This window comes from Scyliorhinus torazame, chromosome 4 (genome assembly GCF_047496885.1).
Source record: "Scyliorhinus torazame isolate Kashiwa2021f chromosome 4, sScyTor2.1, whole genome shotgun sequence".
NCBI classification, from domain to species: Eukaryota; Metazoa; Chordata; class Chondrichthyes; order Carcharhiniformes; family Scyliorhinidae; genus Scyliorhinus; species Scyliorhinus torazame.
In genome coordinates this window covers 267,745,780-267,768,661 of record NC_092710.1, presented here as the reverse complement: position 1 = coordinate 267,768,661, position 22,882 = coordinate 267,745,780, and the positions used below count along the sequence as shown (strand labels likewise).

Genomic DNA, 22,882 nt, shown 5'->3' with positions numbered 1-22,882 from the left:
GAGTGGTCCTAAAGAAAGAGTGCTAAATTGGGGAAAGGCCAAGTATAACAAAATTCGGCAGGAGCTAGGGAATGTGGATTGGGAGCAGCTCTTTAAGGATAAATCCACTTTTGAAATGTGGGAGTCTTTTAAGGAACGGTTGATTAGAGTGCAGGACAGACATGTCCCTGTGAAAATGAGGGATAGAAATGGCAAGATTAGGGAACCATGGATGACGGGTGGAATTGTGAGACTAGCTAAGATGAAAAAGGAAGCACACATAAGATCTAGGCGACTTAAACCTGATGAAGCTTTGGAGGAATATCGGGAAAGTAGGACAAATCTCAAACGCGCAATAAAGAGGGCTAAAAGGGGTCATGAAATATGTTTGGCTAACAGGGTTAAGGAAAATCCCAAAGCCTTTTATTCGTATATAAGGAGCAAGAGGGTAACTAGAGAAAGGATTGGCCCACTCAAAGACAAAAGAGGGAATTTATGCGTGGAGTCAGGGGAAATGGGTGAGATTCTTAATGGGTACTTTGCATCGGTATTCACCAAGGAGAGGGACATGACGGATGTTGAGGCTAAGGATGGATGTTTAAATACTCTAGGTCAAGTCGGCATAAGGAAGGGGGAAGTTTTGGGTATTCTAAAATGCATTCTAAAATCCCAGGTCCGGATGGGATCTATCCCAGGTTACTGAGGGAAGCGAGGGATGAAATAGCTGGGGCCTTAACAGATATCTTTGCAGCATCCTTGAGCACGGGTGAGGTCCCGGAGGACTGGAGAATTGCTAATGTTGTCCCTTTGTTTAAGAAGGGGAGCAGGGATAATTCAGGGAATTCAGTGGTAGGCAAACTATTGGAGAAGATACTGAGGGATAGGATCTAGTCACATTTGGAAGAAAATAGACTTATCAGTGATAGGCAGCATCGTTTTGTGCAGGGAAGGTCATGTCTTACAAACCTAATAGAATTCTTTGAGGAAGTGACAACGTTAATTGATGAGGGAAGGGCTGTAGATGTCATATACATGGACTTCAGTAAGGCGTTTGATAAAGTTTCCCATGGCAGGTTGATGGAAAAAGTGAGGTTGTATGGGGTTCAGGGTGTATTAGCTAGATTGATAAAGAACTGGCTGGGCAACAGGAGATAGAGAGTAGTGGTGGAAGGGAGAGTCTCAAAATGGAGAAAGGTGACTAGTGGTGTTCCACAGGGATCGTGCTCGGACCACTGTTGTTTGTGATATATATAAATGATCTGGACGAAGGTATAGGTCGTCTGATTAGCAAGTTTGCAGGTGATACTAAGATTGGTGGAGTTGCAGATAGCGAGGAGGACTGTCAGAGAATACAGCAAAATATAAATAGATTGGAGAGTTGGGCAGAGAAATGGCAGATGGAGTTCAATCCAGGCAAATGCGAGATGATGCATTTTGGAAGATCGAATTCAAGAGCGGACTATACGGTCAATGGAAGCGTCCTGGGGAAAATTGATGTACAGGGAGATCTGGGAGTTCAGGTCCATTGTACCCTGAAGGTGGCAACGCAGGTCGATAGAGTGGTCAAGAAGGCATACAGCATGCTTGCCTTCATCGGACGGGGTATTGAGTACAAGAGTTGGCAGGTCATGTTACAGTTGTATAGGACTTTGGTTAGGCCACATTTGGAATACTGCGTGCAGTTCTGGTCGCCACATTACCAGAAGGATGTGGATGCTTGAGAGAGGGTGCAGAGGAGGTTCACCAGGATGTTACCTGATATGGAGGGTGCTAGCTATGAAGAAAGGTTGAGTAGATTAGGATTGTTTTCGTTTGAAAGACGGAAGTTGAGAGGGGACCTGATTGAGGTCTACAAAATTATGAGGTATGGACAGGGTGGATAGCAACAAGCTTTTTCCAAGAGTGGGGGTGTCAATTACAAGGGGTCACGATTTCAAGGTGAGAGGGGGAAAGTTTAAGGGAGATGTGCGTGGAAAGTTTTTTACGCAGAGGGTGGTGGGTGCCTGGAATGCTTTGCCAGCGGAGGTGGCAGAGGCGGGCACAATAGCATCATTTAAGATGCACCTAGACAGATATATGAACGGGCGGGGAACAGAGGGAAGTAAATCCTTGGAAAATAGGTGACAGGTTTAGATAAAGGATCTGGATCGGCGCAGGCTGGGACGGCCGAAGGGCCTGTTCCTGTGCTGTAATTTTCTTTGTTCTTTGTTCTTATTAATGCAGCAATGCTGTGAAGAGAAGGTTTAACACAGGGATCATTTCCAGTTTTAACTGAATAAAATCCCCTGTTTAGAAGACAGTTGAAAATGAAAATGCAATGTAATTTTAGTTGGTTTAAAATTACAGTTTTACTGTCCTTCATCACAAGAACAGTGTGGCTGTAGAGAGAGGAGGGAAATGTGGGTGATCACTAGACCACAAATATGGATGTCGTGCCTTGGATTGAGATTCACTGGAGAGTGTGTGGATTTTAGAGTACCATGGGATTATGGGGAGGAATAGCAGAGACGCTACCTAGAATTTTCCACACAGCTTTGGAAATGACAAAATTAGCAAAATTGTTATATCATGGGCAGCATGGTGGCGCAGTGGTTAGCACTGCTACCTCATGGCGCTGGGGACCGAGGCTCGATCCCGGCCCCAAGTCACTGTCCGTCTGGAGTTTGCACATCCTCCCTGTGTCTGCGTGGGTCTCACCCCCACAACCCAAAAGGATGTGCAGGTTAGGTGAATTGGCCACGCTAAATTGCCCCTTAATTGAGAAAAAAATAATTGGTACTCCAAAATTAAAATTAAAATTGTTACATCACTGTTCAATGACGGTAGAAAATCATCAAATGTATTAATTATTAAGCAGTTTATTTTAACTTTGCTCTGGATAAATTTCATGCATTCATAATGTGGGATTAAACACCTTTAAAAGTGATGGCCAAAACAGGGACCTGTCAACGTCCGGCTGTGCTCGACTAACATGTGTGTAGATAAATGGAATGTGATAGATGTTTATACATGGATAAAAGAACATACAACATTCAGGGCAGAAGGAGGCCATTCAGCCCATCGAGTCTGCACCGACCCACTTTAATCCTTCACTTCCAACCTATCCCCGTAACCCAATAATCCCTCCTAACCTTTTTGGACACTAAGGGCAATTTAGCATGTCCAATCCACCTAACCTGCACATCTTTGGACTGTGGGAGGAAACCGGAGCACCTGGAGGAAACCCAAGCAGACAGAGGGAGAACGTGCAGACTCCGTACAGAGGGTGACCCAGCGAGGAATCAAACCTGGGACCCTGGCGCTGTGAAGCCGATGTGCTAACCACTGAGCTACCATGCTGCCCTAAGACTTCAGCATTGATTCTTCTCCATAATTATACCCAAAATCAGCCTTGGGAGATCTATGCACAAGAACCCCCAGGTTCCAGCACAATCTTTAGAACTCCGCCATTAAGTGGATATTGCTTCCTTATTTCTTCCATCAAAGTGCATCACTTCACGTTTCTCTGCCTTAAGTTCAATCTGCCACTTGTCTGCCCCCACTCTGCAAGCCTATCCATGTCCTGTTGCAGCCGCCTGGTATCATCCTCAGAGACAGCCACACCACCTAGTTTGGAAACATCAGCAAATTTTTTAATTTTACATGGTTTCCCAATACTCCAATTCATTTGTGCATGTAAAAAAAAAAGCCGTGGTCCTATCACTCAGCATCGGTGAACACCACTGTCTACCATCTTCCAGTCTGAAAAACAACCATTTACAACAACAACTCATTGTTTTCTGTCCTTAAGTCAAATTTTAAACTCTGAGCTGACACTGACCCTGCTACTCCATACACTTCAATTTTGTTCACCAGACTTTATGTGAAACTTTGTCAAATGCTTTCTTAAAATTAATTGATGTCGGTTGAGAGGTGGTAGATTTATAACTGAGATAAGGAGGAACTACTTTATGCAGAGAGTGGTGAATTTGTGGAACTCGCTGCCCCATAGTGGAATCTGAGTCATTAAATAATTTCAAGAAGGAGATTGATATATTTCTGATAATAAACGGGTTAAAGAGATATGGGGAACAGGTCGGGAGGTGGATTTGAGACCGGGGAGAGATCAGCCATGATCTGATTGAATGGTGGAGCAGGCTCGAAGGGCTGAATTGCCTACTTCTGCTCCTAATTCCTATGTTCCTAGAAAGGCAATGGGCGGGATTCTCCGACCTCACGCCGGGTCGGAAAATCGCCGGGGGGGGCGGCGTGAATCCCGCCCCCGCTGGCTGCCGAATTCTCCGGTGCCAGGGATTTGGCGGGGGGAGGGGGGAATCGCGCCGCGCCAGTCGGCGGCCGGTCGCAGCGGCCCCTCCCCCCAGTGATTCTCCGGCCCGCGATGGGCCGAGTGGCTGCCGGTTTCCGGCCGGTCCCGCCAGTGTAAATTAGACCTGGTACTTACCGGCGGCCTCCGGGGTCCTTGGGGAGGCGCGGGGGGGCCCCCACGGTGGCCTGGCCCACGATCAGGGCCCAACGATCCGCGAGCGGACCTGTGCTGTGGGGACACTCTATTCCTCCAGGTCGGCCGGTGTAATGATCCGCGATGGCCAACGTGGAGATGAACCCCCCTGCACATGCGCTGGGATGACGCCAGCACACGCTGCTGCTCCCGCGCATGCGCCAACTCGCGCCGGCTGGCGGAGGCCCTTCGGAGCTGGTTGACGTGGCGCCAAGCCCCTTCCGCACCGGCCGGCGCGGCGCAAACCCACTCCGGCGCCGGCCTAGCCCCTGAAGGTGCAGAGGATTCCGCACCTTTGGGGCGGCCTGACGTTGAGTGGTTCACGCCACTCCTTCGCGCCGCAGTTGCCCGCCTCACCGGTTTTCGCAGAATCCCGCCTATCATCTGTTATATTTCCTTCATCATCAAATTCAATTAGATTAGTCCTCTATGATCTGCCTTTCACAAATCCATGCTGCCTGCCCTTAACTGACTCAACCTCTCCAAGTACCTGTTTATTTTTTCCCCTGATTATAATTTCTAAAACTTTACCCACCAGTGATGTTAAATTGACCAGCCTGCGGTTACTTGGAATGTCCTTACACAATTTCGTGAATGAGGGTGTCACATTTATCTCTCTACAATCCTTTGACACCTCTCTTGTATCTTGAGAAGATCGGAAGATTATGGCAAGCCCTTCCACTCCCACTTCCTTTAAAAGCCTAGGATGCAAGCCATCTGGACCAGACACACTACTGAACTCCAAATGAAAATGGTGACGCTTTGAAAATTACTCATTTTGCTCAGTTAATTTTTTTGTCCAACTTGGTCTTTCGCCTCATTAATGCAGTAAAGTTTGACTTCAACATCCCCCCTTCATCCCCCATCTTCTGTTCCCTGCTATCCATCACCCCTGCCCCCACACCATAGACAAGATAGCACCAAAAATGCATATTCAGAAAGGATCCAAGACATTAATTACTTCGATTTAAGTTTAAAAATTTACAAATTAAAATGTGAATTTGAAAAGATAAACATCTCTCTAAAAAGAATTTTAAAAAGTGTACGACCTGTACTGCTGTAAAACGCCAGCTTCTTTGTTATGCAAAATTCTTGTATCATGAACTGAGATAGAGATATCTTTTCGTCTGTCATCAATGATTTATTGCCACTCTTCCAGTACAGCATGAGGTCATCATCAGTGTATGCATCTGGAGACAACATGGATCAAAGGCAATGTGGTTATCCTAGTTTGGATAAATAGGATGGGGCTCAATTAAATCATCCTTGCAGTGCTGATATAATTCCAGATATGATGAGATGTATACTTCATTGCAGTATAATGTGTAACAAAGATTATTATTATAAATCTCTCTGCAAAGACTAAAAACAGACTACTGATCAGAAACGGAACTGGACTAGCCACAAAAATCTTGTAGCTACAAGAGAAGGTCAGGAGCTGGGAATTCTGTGGTGAGTAACTCACTTCCTGACTCCCCAAAGCCTGTCCATAATCCACAAGATACAAATCAGGGGCAAAATTCTCCCCCAACGGCGCGATGTCCGCCGACTGGCGCCAAAGACGGCGCCAATCAGACGGGCATCGCGCCGGCCCAAAGGTGCGGAATGCTCCGCATCTTTGGCGGCCTAGCCCCAACATTGAGGGGCTAGGCCGACGCCGGAGGGATTTCCGCCCCGCCAGCTGACGGAAATGGCGTTTGTTGCCCCGCCAGCTGGCGCGGAAATGCAGCGCATGCGCGGGAGCGTCAGCGGCCGCTGTCAGTTTCCCACGCATGCACAGTGGGGAGAGTCTCTTCCGCCTCCGCCATGGTGGAGGCCGTAGCGGAGGCAGAAGGGAAAGAGTGCTCCCACGGCACAGGCCCGCCCGCGGATCGGTGGGCCCCGATCGCGGGCCAGGCCATCGTGGGGACACCCCCCGGGGTCAGATCGCCCCGCGCCCCCCCCGCCACCCCCCCCCAGGACCCCGGAGCCCGCCCCCGCCGCCTGGTCCCGCTTTTAAAAATGCCGGTCGTGACCGGAGTTTAGGTTGAGACTGCTGGCCACCTGCGGATGCGTGCCCCCTCAGGTAGATCTGGCAGTGTGCAGGCCTGGAGCCCAGCAGGGCAGACTGCCTCCTCCTGACGTCAGCGTGCTGTCCCAGTACCGTCTCCTCCTGACGGCAGTGTGCTGCCCCAGTACCATCTCCTCCTGACGTCAGTGTGCTGTCCCAGTACCGTCTCCTCCTGATGTCAGCGTGCTGTCCCAGTACCGTCTCCTCCTGACGTCAGCGTGCTGCCCCAGTACCATCTCCTCCTGACGTCAGTGTGCTGTCCCAGTACCGTCTCCTCCTGATGTCAGCGTGCTGTCCCAGTACCGTCTCCTCCTGACGTCAGTGTGCTGTCCCAGTACTGTCTCCTCCTGACGTCAGCGTGCTGTCCCAGTACCGTCTCCTCCTGACGTCAGCGTGCTGTCCCAGTACTGTCTCCTCCTGACGTCAGCGTGCTGTCCCAGTACCGTCTCCTCCTGACGTCAGTGTGCTATCCCAGTACCGTCGCCTCCTGACGTCAGTGTGCTGTCGCAGTACTGTCTACTCCTGACATCAGCGTGCTATCCCAGTACCGTCTCCTCCTGACGTCAGCGGGCTGTCCCAGTACCGTCTCCTCCTGACGTCAGCGTGCTGTCCCAGTGCCGTCTCCTCCTGACGTCAGCATGCTGTCCCAGTGCCATCTCCTCCTGACGTCAGCGTGCTGTCCCAGTACCGTCTCCTCCTGACGTCAGTGTGCTGTCCCAGTACCATCTCCTTCTGACATCAGCGTGCTGTCCCAGTACCGTCTCCTCCTAACGTCAGAGTGCTGTCCCAGTACCGTCTCCTCCTGACGTCAGGGTGCTGTCCCAGTACCGTCTCCTCATGACGTCAGAGTGCTGTCCCGGTACCGTCTCCTCCTGACGTCAGCGGGCTGTCCCAGTACCGTCTCCTCCTGACGTCAGTCTGCTATCCCAGTACCGTCTCCTCCTGACGTCAGTCTGCTGTCCCAGTACCGTCTCCTCCTGACGTCAGCGTGCTATCCCAGTACCGTCTCCTCCTGACGTCAGCGTGCTATCCCAGTACTGTCTCCTCCTGACGTCAGTGTGCTGTCCCAGTACCGTCTCCTCCTGACGTCAGTGTGCTGTCCCAGTGCCGTCTCCTCTTGACGTCAGTGTGCTGTCCCAGTGCCGTCTCCTCCTGACGTCAGCGTGCTGTCCCAGTACCATCTCCTCCTGACGCCAGCGTGCTGTCCCAGTACCGTCTCCTCCTGACGTCAGTGTGCTACCCCATTACCGTCTCCTCCTGACGTCAGTGTGCTGTCCCAGTACCGTCTCCTCCTGACGTCAGCGTGCTCTCCCCGTACCGTCTCCTCCTGATGTCAGCGCTGTATCCCAGTACCGTCTCCTTCTGACGTCTGCGCGCTACGCCAGTACCGTCTCCTCCTGACATCAGCGTGCTGTCCCAGTACCGTCTCCTACTGACATCAGCGTGCTGTCCCAGTACCGTCTCCTCCTGACGTCAGCGTGCTGTCCCAGTACAGTCTCCTCCTGACGTCCGTGTGCTGTTCCAGTACCGTCTCCTCCTGACGTCAGTGTGCTATCCCAGTACCGTCCCCTCCTTACGTCAGGGTGCTGTCCCAGTACCGTCTCCTCTTGACGTCAGTGTGCTATCCCAGTACCGTCTCCTCCTGACGTCAGCACGCTGTCCCAGTACCGTCTCCTCCTGACGTCAGCACGCTGTCCCAGTACCATATCCTCCTGACATCAGTTTGCTGTCCCAGTACCGTCTCCTCCTGCTGTCAGTGCGCTGTCCCAGTACCGTATCCTCCTGACGTCAGTGTGCTGTCCCAGCACCGTCTCCTCCTGACGTCAGTGTGCTGTCCCAGTACCGTCTCCTCCTGACGCCAGTGTGCTATCCCAGTACCGTCTCCTCCTGACGCCAGTGTGCTATCCCAGTACCGTCTCCTCCTGACGTCAGCGAGCTGTCCCAGTACCGTCTCCTCCTGACGTCAGTGTGCTGTCCCAGTACCGTCTCCTCCTGACGTCAGCATGCTGTCCCAGTACCATCTCCTCCTGATGTCAGCGTGCTGTCCCAGACCGACTCCTCCTGGCGTCAGTGTGCTGTCCCAGCACCGTCTCCTCCTGACGTCAGTGTGCTGTCCCAGTCCCGTCTCCTCCTGACGTCAGTGTGCTATCCCAGTACCGTCTCCTCCTGACGTCAGTGTGCTGTCCCAGTACCGTCTCCTCCTGACGTCAGTGTGCTGTCCCAGTACCATCTCCTCCTGATGTCAGCGTGCTGTCCCAGACCGACTCCTCCTGGCGTCAGTGTGCTGTCCCAGCACCGTCTCCTCCTGACGTCAGTGTGCTGTCCCAGTCCCGTCTCCTCCTGACGTCAGCGTGCTGTCCCAGTACCGTCTCCTCCTGATGTCAGTGTGCTATCCCAGTACCGTCTCCTCCTGATGTCAGCGCGCTGTCCCAGTACCGTCTCCTCCTGACATCAGCGTGCTATTCCAGTACCATCTCCTCCTGACGTCAGCGTGCTGCCCCAGTACCATCTCCTCCTGACGTCAGTGTGCTGTCCCAGTACCGTCTCCTCCTGATGTCAGCGTGCTGTCCCAGTACCGTCTCCTCCTGACGTCAGTGTGCTGTCCCAGTACTGTCTCCTCCTGACGTCAGCGTGCTGTCCCAGTACCGTCTCCTCCTGACGTCAGCGTGCTGTCCCAGTACTGTCTCCTCCTGACGTCAGCGTGCTGTCCCAGTACCGTCTCCTCCTGACGTCAGTGTGCTATCCCAGTACCGTCGCCTCCTGACGTCAGTGTGCTGTCGCAGTACTGTCTACTCCTGACATCAGCGTGCTATCCCAGTACCGTCTCCTCCTGACGTCAGCGGGCTGTCCCAGTACCGTCTCCTCCTGACGTCAGCGTGCTGTCCCAGTGCCGTCTCCTCCTGACGTCAGCATGCTGTCCCAGTGCCATCTCCTCCTGACGTCAGCGTGCTGTCCCAGTACCGTCTCCTCCTGACGTCAGTGTGCTGTCCCAGTACCATCTCCTTCTGACATCAGCGTGCTGTCCCAGTACCGTCTCCTCCTAACGTCAGAGTGCTGTCCCAGTACCGTCTCCTCCTGACGTCAGGGTGCTGTCCCAGTACCGTCTCCTCATGACGTCAGAGTGCTGTCCCGGTACCGTCTCCTCCTGACGTCAGCGGGCTGTCCCAGTACCGTCTCCTCCTGACGTCAGTCTGCTATCCCAGTACCGTCTCCTCCTGACGTCAGTCTGCTGTCCCAGTACCGTCTCCTCCTGACGTCAGCGTGCTATCCCAGTACCGTCTCCTCCTGACGTCAGCGTGCTATCCCAGTACTGTCTCCTCCTGACGTCAGTGTGCTGTCCCAGTACCGTCTCCTCCTGACGTCAGTGTGCTGTCCCAGTGCCGTCTCCTCTTGACGTCAGTGTGCTGTCCCAGTGCCGTCTCCTCCTGACGTCAGCGTGCTGTCCCAGTACCATCTCCTCCTGACGCCAGCGTGCTGTCCCAGTACCGTCTCCTCCTGACGTCAGTGTGCTACCCCATTACCGTCTCCTCCTGACGTCAGTGTGCTGTCCCAGTACCGTCTCCTCCTGACGTCAGCGTGCTCTCCCCGTACCGTCTCCTCCTGATGTCAGCGCTGTATCCCAGTACCGTCTCCTTCTGACGTCTGCGCGCTACGCCAGTACCGTCTCCTCCTGACATCAGCGTGCTGTCCCAGTACCGTCTCCTACTGACATCAGCGTGCTGTCCCAGTACCGTCTCCTCCTGACGTCAGCGTGCTGTCCCAGTACAGTCTCCTCCTGACGTCCGTGTGCTGTTCCAGTACCGTCTCCTCCTGACGTCAGTGTGCTATCCCAGTACCGTCCCCTCCTTACGTCAGGGTGCTGTCCCAGTACCGTCTCCTCTTGACGTCAGTGTGCTATCCCAGTACCGTCCCCTCCTTACGTCAGGGTGCTGTCCCAGTACCGTCTCCTCTTGACGTCAGTGTGCTATCCCAGTACCGTCTCCTCCTGACGTCAGCACGCTGTCCCAGTACCGTCTCCTCCTGACGTCAGCACGCTGTCCCAGTACCATATCCTCCTGACATCAGTTTGCTGTCCCAGTACCGTCTCCTCCTGCTGTCAGTGCGCTGTCCCAGTACCGTATCCTCCTGACGTCAGTGTGCTGTCCCAGTACCGTCTCCTCCTGACGTCAGCGTGCTGTCCCAGTACAGTCTCCTCCTGACGTCCGTGTGCTGTTCCAGTACCGTCTCCTCCTGACGTCAGTGTGCTATCCCAGTACCGTCCCCTCCTTACGTCAGGGTGCTGTCCCAGTACCGTCTCCTCTTGACGTCAGTGTGCTATCCCAGTACCGTCCCCTCCTTACGTCAGGGTGCTGTCCCAGTACCGTCTCCTCTTGACGTCAGTGTGCTATCCCAGTACCGTCTCCTCCTGACGTCAGCACGCTGTCCCAGTACCGTCTCCTCCTGACGTCAGCACGCTGTCCCAGTACCATATCCTCCTGACATCAGTTTGCTGTCCCAGTACCGTCTCCTCCTGCTGTCAGTGCGCTGTCCCAGTACCGTATCCTCCTGACGTCAGTGTGCTGTCCCAGCACCGTCTCCTCCTGACGTCAGTGTGCTGTCCCAGTACCGTCTCCTCCTGACGCCAGTGTGCTATCCCAGTACCGTCTCCTCCTGACGCCAGTGTGCTATCCCAGTACCGTCTCCTCCTGACGTCAGCGAGCTGTCCCAGTACCGTCTCCTCCTGACGTCAGTGTGCTGTCCCAGTACCGTCTCCTCCTGACGTCAGCATGCTGTCCCAGTACCATCTCCTCCTGATGTCAGCGTGCTGTCCCAGACCGACTCCTCCTGGCGTCAGTGTGCTGTCCCAGCACCGTCTCCTCCTGACGTCAGTGTGCTGTCCCAGTCCCGTCTCCTCCTGACGTCAGTGTGCTATCCCAGTACCGTCTCCTCCTGACGTCAGTGTGCTGTCCCAGTACCGTCTCCTCCTGACGTCAGTGTGCTGTCCCAGTACCATCTCCTCCTGATGTCAGCGTGCTGTCCCAGACCGACTCCTCCTGGCGTCAGTGTGCTGTCCCAGCACCGTCTCCTCCTGACGTCAGTGTGCTGTCCCAGTCCCGTCTCCTCCTGACGTCAGCGTGCTGTCCCAGTACCGTCTCCTCCTGATGTCAGTGTGCTATCCCAGTACCGTCTCCTCCTGATGTCAGCGCGCTGTCCCAGTACCGTCTCCTCCTGACATCAGCGTGCTATTCCAGTACCATCTCCTCCTGACGTCAGCATGCTGTCCCAGTACCGTCTCCTCCTGACATCAGTGTGCTGTCCCAGTACCGTCTCCTCCTGACGTCAGTGTGCTATCCCAGTACCGTCACCTCCTGACGTCAGTGTGCTATCCCAGTACCGTCTCCTCCTGACGTCAGTGTGCTATCCCAGTACCGTCTCCTCCTGACGTCAGCGTGCTATCCCAGTACCGTCTCCTCCTGACGTCAGAGTGCTATCCCAGTACCGTCTCCTCCTGACGTCAGTGTGCTATCCCAGTACCGTCACCTCCTGACGTCAGTGTGCTGTCCGGTTTCCTCCCACAGTCCGAAGATGTGCGGGTTAGGTGGACTGGCCATACTAAAATTGCCCTCAATGTCCAAAAAGGTTAGGTGGGGTTACTGGGTTACGGGGAGAGGGTGGACGTGTGGGCTTATGTGGCATGCTCTTTTTCAGGGCCAGTGCAGACTCGATGGGCCGAATGCGCTCCTTCTGCATTGTAAATTTTATGATTCTATGACCTCCAGTGCCTTTGATGAACAGCCCATTAAGAAGAAGCTGAAATCGGGAACAAAGCAGTATAAAGATGATTTCTTGAGGTAGGGCGTTATTAATTGCGCCAATGCAAATTCGGTGTAAAGCCCATGTGTGTTACATTCAGTGAAGTACTCGCAAATTAAAGTTTAAAATCCGCAAAACTTCAAAGGCATTTGAAGACTAAGCTTCGCAAATGCGAGGACAAACCTCTTGATTTTTTTCAAAGGATGCAGCGAGAATTTAAATAATCAGCTGAAGTCCTCAGCAGAAATGTAACATTGAACGACGAAGCAAGTGAGATTGTGAAGACTAAGCAGGCTCACCTGTGGAATTAAAGGTAAGTTTAAATGTGTTGTGAAGTTTGGGTATCATGGATTGCGAAGGTTGGTTGACGTGGGTTGCAAAGGTCGGCCAGTTGGTAAAACGTGGGCCCCGGGGAAAAAATGTTGGAAAAATACTGATCTACAAGATGCACTGCAGCCAAGTGCAAAATCTCCTTCAACAACACCTTCCGATCATGATGCCCCCGGAAGGTAGGGAGGTTGAGATAGTGATCGCAATGGATGCAGAAAAGGCTATTGATCGGGTAGAATGGTTATATCTGTGGGAGGTACTGGGACGGTTTGGATTTGGGCGGGGCTTTATTGACTGGGTCAGGTTGCTGTATCAGGCTCCTGTGGCAAGTGTGCGGATGAACAGAACAACTTCGGACTATTTTAGACTGCACCGGGGGATGAGACAGGGATGCCCCCTCTCCCCACTGTTGTTTGCGCTGGCTATAGAGCCATTGGCAATCGCTCTGAGAGCTTCAAGGGGCTGAAGGGGACAGGTGAGGGGGGGGGGGGGGGGGGGGTGGGGGGGGGGGGGGGGGCAGAGCACAGGGTTTCGTTCTATGTGGATGATCTGCTTCTGTACGTTTCGGACCCAGTAGAGGGGATGGAAGAAATCATGAAGATTTTAGGGGAGTTCGGCCGGTTTTCGGGGTATAAGCTAAACATGGATAAGAGTGAGATGTTTGTGATTCAGGCGAGGGGACAGGAGGGGCGACTGGGGGAGCTGCTTTTTAGGTCAGTATGGTGTAATTTTGGTACCTGGGCATCCAAGTGGCACGGGAATGGGACCGGCTGCATAAATTGAATCTGGCCCGGCTGGTGGACCAAATGAAGGACGATTTCCGGAGATGGGGCCCGCTCCCGTTGTTGCTGGCCGGCAGGGTACAAACAGTGAAAATGACGGTCCTCTCGAGATTCCTATTTGTATTTCAATGTCTCCCCATTTTTATTCCGCGGTCCTTTTTTAAGCGGGGTGATCATGGGCTTCGTCTGGGCGGGCAAGACCCCGCGAGTAAGGAAGGTAATGCTCGAGCGGAGCCGGGGAGAGGGCGGGCTGGCGCTGCCACATTTTAGCAACTATTACTGGGTGGCTAACATAGCCATGATCAGGAAGTGGGTGGTGGGGGAGGGGTCGGCATGAGTGCGCATGGAGGCGGCTTCTTGTAAGGGCACGAGTCTGGGGGCGTTGGTAACTGTGCCTCTGCCGCTCCCGCCGGCACGGTACTCCACCAGCACCGTGGTGGTGGCGGCCCTGAGAGTTTGGGGCCAGTGGAGGCGGCATGTGGGAGCAAAGGGAGCATCGGTCTGGGCCCCAATCTGCGATAACCACCGGTTTGCCCCGGGGAGTATGGATGGGGGGTTCCCCGGGTATGGCGGAGAGCGGGGATCGAGAGGATGGGGGATGTGTTCATTGAGGGGAGCTTTCCGAGTATGAGGGCGCTGGAGGAGAAGTTTGGGTTGGCGAGGGGAAACAAATTCAGGTATCTGCAGGTGCGGGACTTCCTACGTAAACAGGTGTCAACCTTCCCGCTCCTACCGCCAAGGGGGATTCAGGACAGGGTAGTTTCCAGAGAGTGGGTAGGGGTGGGGTGCGTCTCGAAGATCTATAAGGAGCTTATGGGGTCGGAGGAGATGCAGACCGAGGAGCTGAAGCAAAAGTGGGAGGAGGAGCTGGGAGGAGAGATAGAGGATGGTTTATGGGCAGACGTGTTGAGTAGAGTCAACGCGTCCGCAACATGTGCCAGGCTCAGCCTGATACAATTTAAGGTTGTTCACCGGGCTCACATGACAGTGGCCCGGATGAGCAGATTCTTTGTGGTGGAGGACAGGTGTGCAAAATGCACGGGAGGACCGGCGAACCATGTCCAAAGTTTCGGGGATTTTGGCAGGGGTTTGCAGATGTCATGTCCATGGTGTTAAATACAAGGGTGGCGCTGAGTCCAGAGGTGGCGATTTTCGGGGTGTCGGAAGACCCGGGAATCCAGGAGGAGAAAGGGGCAGACATTCTGGCCTTTGCTTCCCTGGTAGCCCGGAGACGGATACTATTAGCATGGAGGGACCCAAAGCCCCCGAAGTCAGAGACCTGGCTATCGGACATGGCTAGCTTTCTCTGTATGGAGAAAATTAAGTTCGCCTTGAGAGGGTCAATGTTAGGGTTCGCCCGGAGGTGGCAGCCGTTCGGCGACTTCCTCGCGGAGAATTAATCGTCAGCAGACGGGGGGTGGGGGGGGGGGGGAGTAGTTTAGGCTAGTGTAGGGGGTCACTAAGGGTGGGACCTGTATGAAAGGTAAACATTTTTTGCACTATGTTTATGTTTTCATGTATCTTGTCTATTTTGTTGTTGTTTCTATACCAAAAATACCTCAATAAAAAACAACACCTTCCAAACACATTGGGCGGTGTTCTCGGACCCCCCGTCGGGTCGGAGAATCGCCGGGGGTCGGCGTGAATCCCGCCCCCGCCGTCCTCCAAATTCTCCGGTCCCCCAAAAATCGCCCCGGCGTGAATCGCGCCTCCCGCCTCGGAGAATGGCGGGGACCGGCGCGACTCAATGGGCCCCGGGTCTGCCCGAATTCTCCGGCCCGCGATGGGCCGAAGACCCTCCCGTTTTTGTGCCAGTCCCACCGGCGTAAATTGGAGCAGGTCCCTTACCGGTGGGACCTGGTAGCGCGGGCGGCCTCCAGGGTTCTTGGGGGAGCGGGGGGGGGGGGGAACTGGCCCCGGGAGGTGCCCCCACGGTGGCATGGCCCACGATCGGGGCCCACCGATCCACCAGCGGACCTGTGCCATGGGTGCACTCTATTGTTCTGCACCGGCGGCTGTAGCAGTCCGCCATTGCCGGTGCGGAAACGAAGCCCTCAGCGCATGCGCGGGGATGACACCAGCACACACTGGTGCTCCCGCACATGCTCCAACTTGCGCCAGCCGGCGGGGGCCCTTCGGCGCCGGTTGGCGTGGCGCCAAGCCCCTTTCCCGCCGGCTGGCGGGGCGCAAACCATTCCAGGGCGGGCCTAGCCCCTGAAGGTGCGGAGGATTCCGCACCTTTTGGGGCAGCCCAGCGCTGGAGTGGCTGACGCCACTCTGTCCCGCCGGAGTTGCCCGCCCCGCCGATTATGGCATAATCCCGCCCATTACCTCTGTCATCTAGAATAAGGGAAGCAGATACAAGGAAACACCATCTTCTGCAAGTTCCTCTCCAAGCCACAACTATCCTTAATTGTTCCTTCATTGGCGCTGGTTCAAAGTCCAGGCACTCCCCCTTAATAGTACTGTGGATCTACCTACAGCTGATGGATGGCAGTGGTTCAAGAACCATTTCTCAAGATTTAGGATGAGCAATAAATGCTGCCTTGACAGCGACTCTCTTATTCCATGAATATATTTAAAAAATAACCAGTGTTATGGCTCAGGGTTTAGAGAACCCCAAAATGTATCATGGAGTTTACCTGACCCACAACTTTGAATAGACTGTGGTTATGGGGGGCACACAGCCCTACTCTGCAGGGGTGATGCAACAGAAATCTACAGTACTTTTAAATTAAAACCATGTTTATTTATGAAACCAATTAACACTTTATAAACCCACAGCAAACATCTTAACAACTATCAACACCAATAAATCCCCCAAAGAATACTCTCCAAGTAACTCTTAATCTTTCCTTGCAACATCCATAAGACAAAAAGAACCCTTTTTACAGAAAGACATCAGGTTTAACTTCACTACTGAGAACAGTTACCACTTTGACATCACCAAATGAACATTCATATGTTTGCAGAGATTCATACACATCTCGCTGTGACTGCAGCTTCTCCAATCTAAAACAAAACCTGCAGCTGCGAGCCCAAAGTGAAAGTAAAAGAAGACAGACAGTCCAGCTCCACCCACACCCTGACATCACTGATAAACATCCATTTCTTAAAGGTACATCCACTACAGTTATTTTATAAACCCCCATTTCTTAATTGTACTCTCACATTTTTAAAAATAAATTTAGAGTACCCAATTCATTTTTCCAATTAAGGGGCAAATTAACGTGGCCAATCCACCGAGCCTGCACATCTTTGGGTTGTGGGGGAGAAACCCTCGCAAACACTGGGTGAATATGCAAACTCCACACGGACAGTGACCCAGAGCCAGAATCGAACCTGGGATCTTGGCGCCGTGAGGCAGCAGGGCTAACCCATTGTGCCACCGTGCTGCCCTGTTGTACTCTCACATGACACCAGCTAATAATGACCCACAAGAATCCTGTCTTGCAACAGAGTGCGCTTCACATTATAGCTGACAGAATGGCAGACATTAGGTGCAGCATGAAGATAACTTTTATAACAGACATATTTTAAATGAAATGAGAGCAGTTAGAATGGAATATGGTATCTTGGGCATCATATGTAGAGGCATTAAATAAAAATAGGAAGGGAAGTTGGGTTGAACTTGTATAAAACCCTGGTTAGGCCACAACTAGAGTACTGTGGCCAGTTCTGGTCACCAGACTTTAGTAAGGATGTGCGGGCCCTTGAGAGAGTGCAGAGGATGTTTACTAGAATGGTTTGGCAATGAAGGATTTTAACTACAAGGTTAAGTTGGAGAAGCTGGGCTTGTTCAATTTGGAGCAAAGAAGATTCCTGGTAGATTTGATGGAGGTGTACAAGATGATGACAGGCTTGGGTAAGGTAGGCAAAGAAAAGTTGTTTTCATTAGCTGTTCATACAAAGTCTAGGGGATACAGGTTTAAGGTTTGGGCAAGTGATGCCGGGGGATGTGAGGAATATAATTTTTGCACAGAGAGTGGTAACGACCTGGAACTCCCTGCCTGGGAAGATGGTGGAAGCAGTGATGATTCATGATTTCAAAAAGGAAATTGGATAGGAACTTGAACTTACAAAGCTACTCGGTTGGAACAGGTAAATGAGACCAATTGGATTGCTCAAGACTCGGAGAGCTGGCATAAACTCAATGTCTTTCTCCTGTGCATTATAAAGACTGACAATTAGCTATATTTCTGAAAAAGGAAATAGGTTCCATCTCTGGTACAAACCCTTAAAATGTCTATACTATCACCACGATAAATGCATTGACAAGTTAGTATGAGAAAATAGAATTTGATTAAGAGCTAATATTTTAAAACATAATTTCAAAATCATTAGATGAAATTTAACATTTCTCAAAGCTTTATTAAAAGGAGCATTACATACATATGCAATTGAGCTCTAACAGAACTGGCATGGAGGGACTGTTTCTGAGAGGTCCAGTTGTGATTCCCAACAGGGAGTAGATAGCACTACTGCCTGGGGGTTTGAGACAAAGAAAAATTGAATTTTAAGCACCAAGACTCATTTAGGTGCTGCGTGAGGGCATGAGATGGAATGCAGAAAAGAGTCACAAGAATGGTTCCAGAGATTAGGAACTTCGGTTATGAGTATAGATTGGGGAAGTTAGGACTGTTTTCCTTGGAGAAGAGAAGGCTGAGGGTGATTTGACTGAGTCTGGTCAAAGATATGGAGAAACTATTCCCACTCATGAAAGGATTGAGAACGAGAGGGCACAGATTTAAATAATTAGCATAAGAAGCAAAAGCAATAAGAGAAAAAACATTTCATGAAGTGCACAATTAGAATTTGGAAGGCCACTAACTCTGGCACACCACCACTGGAGCCCCAATAATAATAATCTTTTCAATAATAATCTTTATTGTCACAAGTAGGCTTACATTAACACTGCAATGAAGTTACTGTGAAAAGCCCATAGTCGCCACACTCCTGCGCCTGTTTGAGGCAGAATTCAAAATGCCCAAATTACCTAATAACACATCTTTCGGGACTTGTGGGAGGAAACCAGAGCACCCGGGGGAAACCCACGCAGACACAGGGAGAACGTAAAATGGCCCAAGCCAAGAACCGAACCAGGGACCCTGGCGCTGTGAAGCCATAGTGCTAACCACTATGTTACCATGGTGCTCACGGTATCCTTACTATCCCTAAGTTCCAAAAAATTGTTATGGGTGTGAACGTCACTGGCAATGCCAGCATTTATTGGCTATCCCTAATTGCCCTTGTGGTTTTCAGGGACCCTTTCCCAAAGTTACCACAGGCTACTGGCACAGACCTCTGTGCCCTATCACCTCCCTCATTCTAATCCGATAGTTGTTTCACTACTAAAACAGTGTTCAAAACATTTTGGAACTACTTCAGGCCTAGAAACGAGCATTAAGTTACACTATGAATTTCCTACTGAAGTGATTAGATTTTTGTCACAAGCAAGTTTAATGAAATTATTAAGTTTTGATATGGCACAAGGCCTGACTTACAGCTTTCAATTTCCAGCGAGCAGCTCTGGGTGTCGAGTGGGAAGCGACTGAAATCCATATAACACATTGATGTTACTGTAACCCTGCAAGCAACATATCAAATACTGTGACTATTGCTTTGAGCTAAAACACCGATACAGTAAGGCTCTGCAGTGGGTTGCCCAGCCTCCAGGATTGGCCTGGAGTCTCCAGGAATTGAAGGTCAATCTGTTCTGTGCAACCCTGGAGAAACATTATTGGGACATTAAAAAAGATTGGAGGTTTTTTGACAATTTTCTTTGAACATTTCTCTTGACCAGTTATAAAAATGTTAAAAAGTGCGGGCCGCGGAGGGGGGAAGGCTGAATTGGTTGACATCATCCAATTGTGCAATGAGTCTTTTTGTTTTCCAATTGGCGCAGGAAGGCAGTGCCTCAACAAGGGTGGGTGTGTTGGTCGACTAATACCTGGAGTTTGGGAACAGGTCATGTCATGAAACCTCCAGGAATATGTTTTGTTGCCTGTCTGGTAGGTAACATGTGCTACTCAAACCTTGGTTAGTGATGAGGTATTCTGAATCCCGATGAAGAAGATTCAAACTCTTCCAGTAGTAACAAAAGGTTTATTGAGTAACTACAACAATATTTACATGAGTTCTTTACTTTAATTTTGTTACTACTGATAAGGTTAACAAGATCTAACTATGGTAACTATACGTAACTCCACTGGCCATCTAAACTAGTCTGCTGTTGCTTTGATCACCGTGCACCCAAGAGAGAGAGAGCCCCAATGTGGCTACCATGTTGGTCCGGCCCCCTAGTGATCATGTGGTGCTACTGATTACACATTAACCCCTTGTGTACATGCACATATAGAGATCACCACAGAATACACTTAATCACAGTTGGTAAACAGACTCAACATAGGAGCAGCTGAAAAAGACCGCTCGATTTCATGCTCTGTTAACACCAATCTACGATTTTAACACCATTGGGTTTGGATGGTGTATGTAATTCTGTAAATAAACCCTCCCTCCACCCCCAAGACCTCCCTGCCGTGGCTTTTCCTCTGTTGGGCACTCTCCACCAGCCAGGCTTCAGTTCCTTTCTGCCAACCCATTGGCGCTTCCTGCCAGAAACAGCCGTACAACCGGATTGCGGGATTTAAATGAGATCTAGCAGTTACAAATTGCCGGAGCCTTAACTCAGATTCCCATCAGGGATTACCGTGCATTCCTATCAGCTTCCCACCGGAAGATAAAATCGCCCCTCTTGGATCAGTGGGGAGCTAGTTGCAAAGCTCCGCGATCTGCTGCCTGGTAGGCGGCTTGCCCCATGGTGGTCAAGTCATCTCCTCTCTCAATTTTTCTGCCGCCATATTTATCCAAGGTAATGTCAACTGCAATATCCATCAATACACAATCCACACATCCATGGCTGATGGATCCGTCAGCATTGACAGCGCTTTCGATCTCCTCTTCCAGTGAAAAAACAACTTTTAAAGTCAGTGAAGTAACTGGGCTGGATTTAAAACTGGCAGTCCACCTGATCCCGTGCGTTTCCCATCTGATGAGTTGGGGGAAATTCACCCCCTCCCTCCCCTATATTTCTGCATATAAACAGGCTTTCCAATGACCCTCCTGTGCAAACTTGAATGCAAAGTTTGAAGAATTGTGTAGTTTTCTGCCCCATGTACTGCAATTTGGCCTTTGCAATTGGACGCACAGCACATACGGAATTAGAGAATTGAATGTTGCCCAATGAGTGAGTAGCGCCACAGCCTAATTTGAGTAAACAAGTACAGGGAGCACGTGAGTTGGTAATCGACCTATTCTTTCTTATTAAAGGCTTTACAAAATGATGTGTTACTTTAACATCTAGATTCCTGTTGCAATGGGAACAGGATCCAATTTTTGTTTAAAAAAGTAAAATGTCCTTTGTTGTTGAAAATAAACATAGATGATGCGAATAACTATTTCTTCCCCTCATTCAGGTTCCTGATGCGTGCACTGTGTTTCACTATGTTGTCTGCTTACCTCAAACTGTAAAGTACCTTTCCATCAGGATAGACACGCAACATGACATTGTCTGTGGTGGTATCATGTATAAAGGACCGTTTTGAATGTACAAAGAACATATCGGGGACCCAGATCTTTTTAACGAGCCTCCCATCAAAGGTCATACTCAAATTGTTAGTGCTTGGGAATGAAAGGCGCTCATCTTTCCAGTAATGCCTCAGGTACAACGTCATTGTAAAGTCCTGTGAGAAAAGGTAACACACGCAAAATAAAAATCTGATCATGTTTCTTTTTATTAAGACGTACAAGATCCTGATGGGGGGCTTGACAGGTTGGATACTGAAAGGGTGGTCTCCCTTATGGGAGAGACAGAAACTAGGGAGCAGAGTTTAAAACTAAGATATCTCCCATTTACAACGGAGATGAGAAGAATTTTTTTGTCTCAGAGGGTCATGAATCTTTGGAACTCTCTTTCCCAGAGAGCAGAGGAGGTAGAGTTAATGAATATTTTTAAGGCAGAGATAGATAGATTTGACAGGGGAGTCAAAGGTTATCAAGGATAGGTGGAAAGTGGAGCTGAGGCCACAATCAAATCAGCCATGATCTTACTGAATGGTGGAGCAGGCTCAAGGGGATAAATGCCCCCTGCCTGCTCCTAATTCGTATGGTGATATGTATGTGCATATCAACCACAAATGCTATTTTTTGTTTCTCAAGACAGCAAATTGCAAACTGGATCACCACATTGATCCATAAGATTACTTATACTTTGGAATTAAATCATTTTTTTAAAAAAAACATTTTATTGAGGTATTTTTTTGGCATTGTGACAGCAGCAATATAAACAATGTACATAAAAATATAGTACGAAGTCTTACAACACCAGGTTAAAGTCCAACAGGTTTGTTTCGATGTCACTAGCTTTCGGAGCGCTACTCCTTCCTCAGGTGAATGACCTGGACTTTAACCTGGTGTTGTAAGACTTTGTACTGTGCTCACCCCAGTCCAACGCCGGCATCTCCACATCATGGCATAAAAATATAAACATTGTGCAAATACCACCTCCCTCCCCCACAGGTCCCACCATTAATAACCCCCTAATCTACGCTAACCTAACCCCCCCCCCTTTGCTGATGATTAATTATCTGCGAAGAAGTCGATGAATGGTTGCCACCTCCGGGCGAACCCCAACAGAGATCCTCTCAAGGCGAACTTAATTTTCTCCAGGCAGAGGAAGCCAGCCATGTCCGATAGCCAGGTCTCCGATTTCAGGGCTTTGATTCCCTCCATGCTAGTAATATCTGCCTCCGGGCTACCAGGGAAGCAAAGGCCAGAACGTCTGCCTCTTTCTCCTCCTGGATTCCCGGATCCTGTGACACCCCGAAAATCGCCACCTCTGGACTCAATGCCACCCTTGTATTTAATACCTTGGACATGATGTCCGCAAACCCCTGCCAAAATCCCCCCAGCTTTGGACATGCCCAGAACATGTGGACATGGTTCGCTGGTCCTCCCGCACATTTTGCGCACCTATCCTCCACCCCAAAGAATCTGCTCATCCGGGCCACTGTCATGTGAGCCCGTTGCATGACCTTGAATTGAATCAGGCTGAGCCTGGCACAAGTCGCGGTCGCGTTAACTCTACTCAACGTGTCTGCCCAAAGGCCCTCCTCTATCTCTCCCCCCAGCTTCTCCTCCCACTTTCGCTTCTGCTCCTCGGTTTGCTTCTCCTCTGATCCCATAAGCTCCTTATAAATGTCAGAAACGCTCCCTTCACCTATCCATCCTCTAGAAACCACCCTATCCTGAATCCCCCTCAGCGGCAGGAGTGGGAAGGTTGGTACTTGTCTACGCAGAAAGTCCTGCACCTGCAGATATCGAAATTTGTTTCCCCCCGCCAATGCAAACTTCTCCTCCAGCACCCTCATACTCAGAAAGCCCCCCTCTATA

General features: G+C 50.8%; 1 protein-coding gene across 1 annotated transcript in view; it reads right to left on the bottom strand.

Annotated features, from left to right (window-relative positions):
• LOC140410928 (gamma-aminobutyric acid receptor subunit rho-1-like) overlaps window positions 1-22,882 on the bottom strand; it is a 70,224-nt gene that overhangs the window by 13,737 nt on the left and 33,605 nt on the right. The window contains exons 3-5 of the mRNA XM_072499771.1: window positions 20,951-21,174; window positions 18,937-19,019; window positions 5,527-5,667 (exon numbers count right to left, since the gene is read on the bottom strand). Coding sequence (XP_072355872.1) covers window positions 5,527-5,667; window positions 18,937-19,019; window positions 20,951-21,174 — 448 coding nt within the window. The remainder of the gene's footprint in view (window positions 1-5,526; window positions 5,668-18,936; window positions 19,020-20,950; window positions 21,175-22,882) is intronic.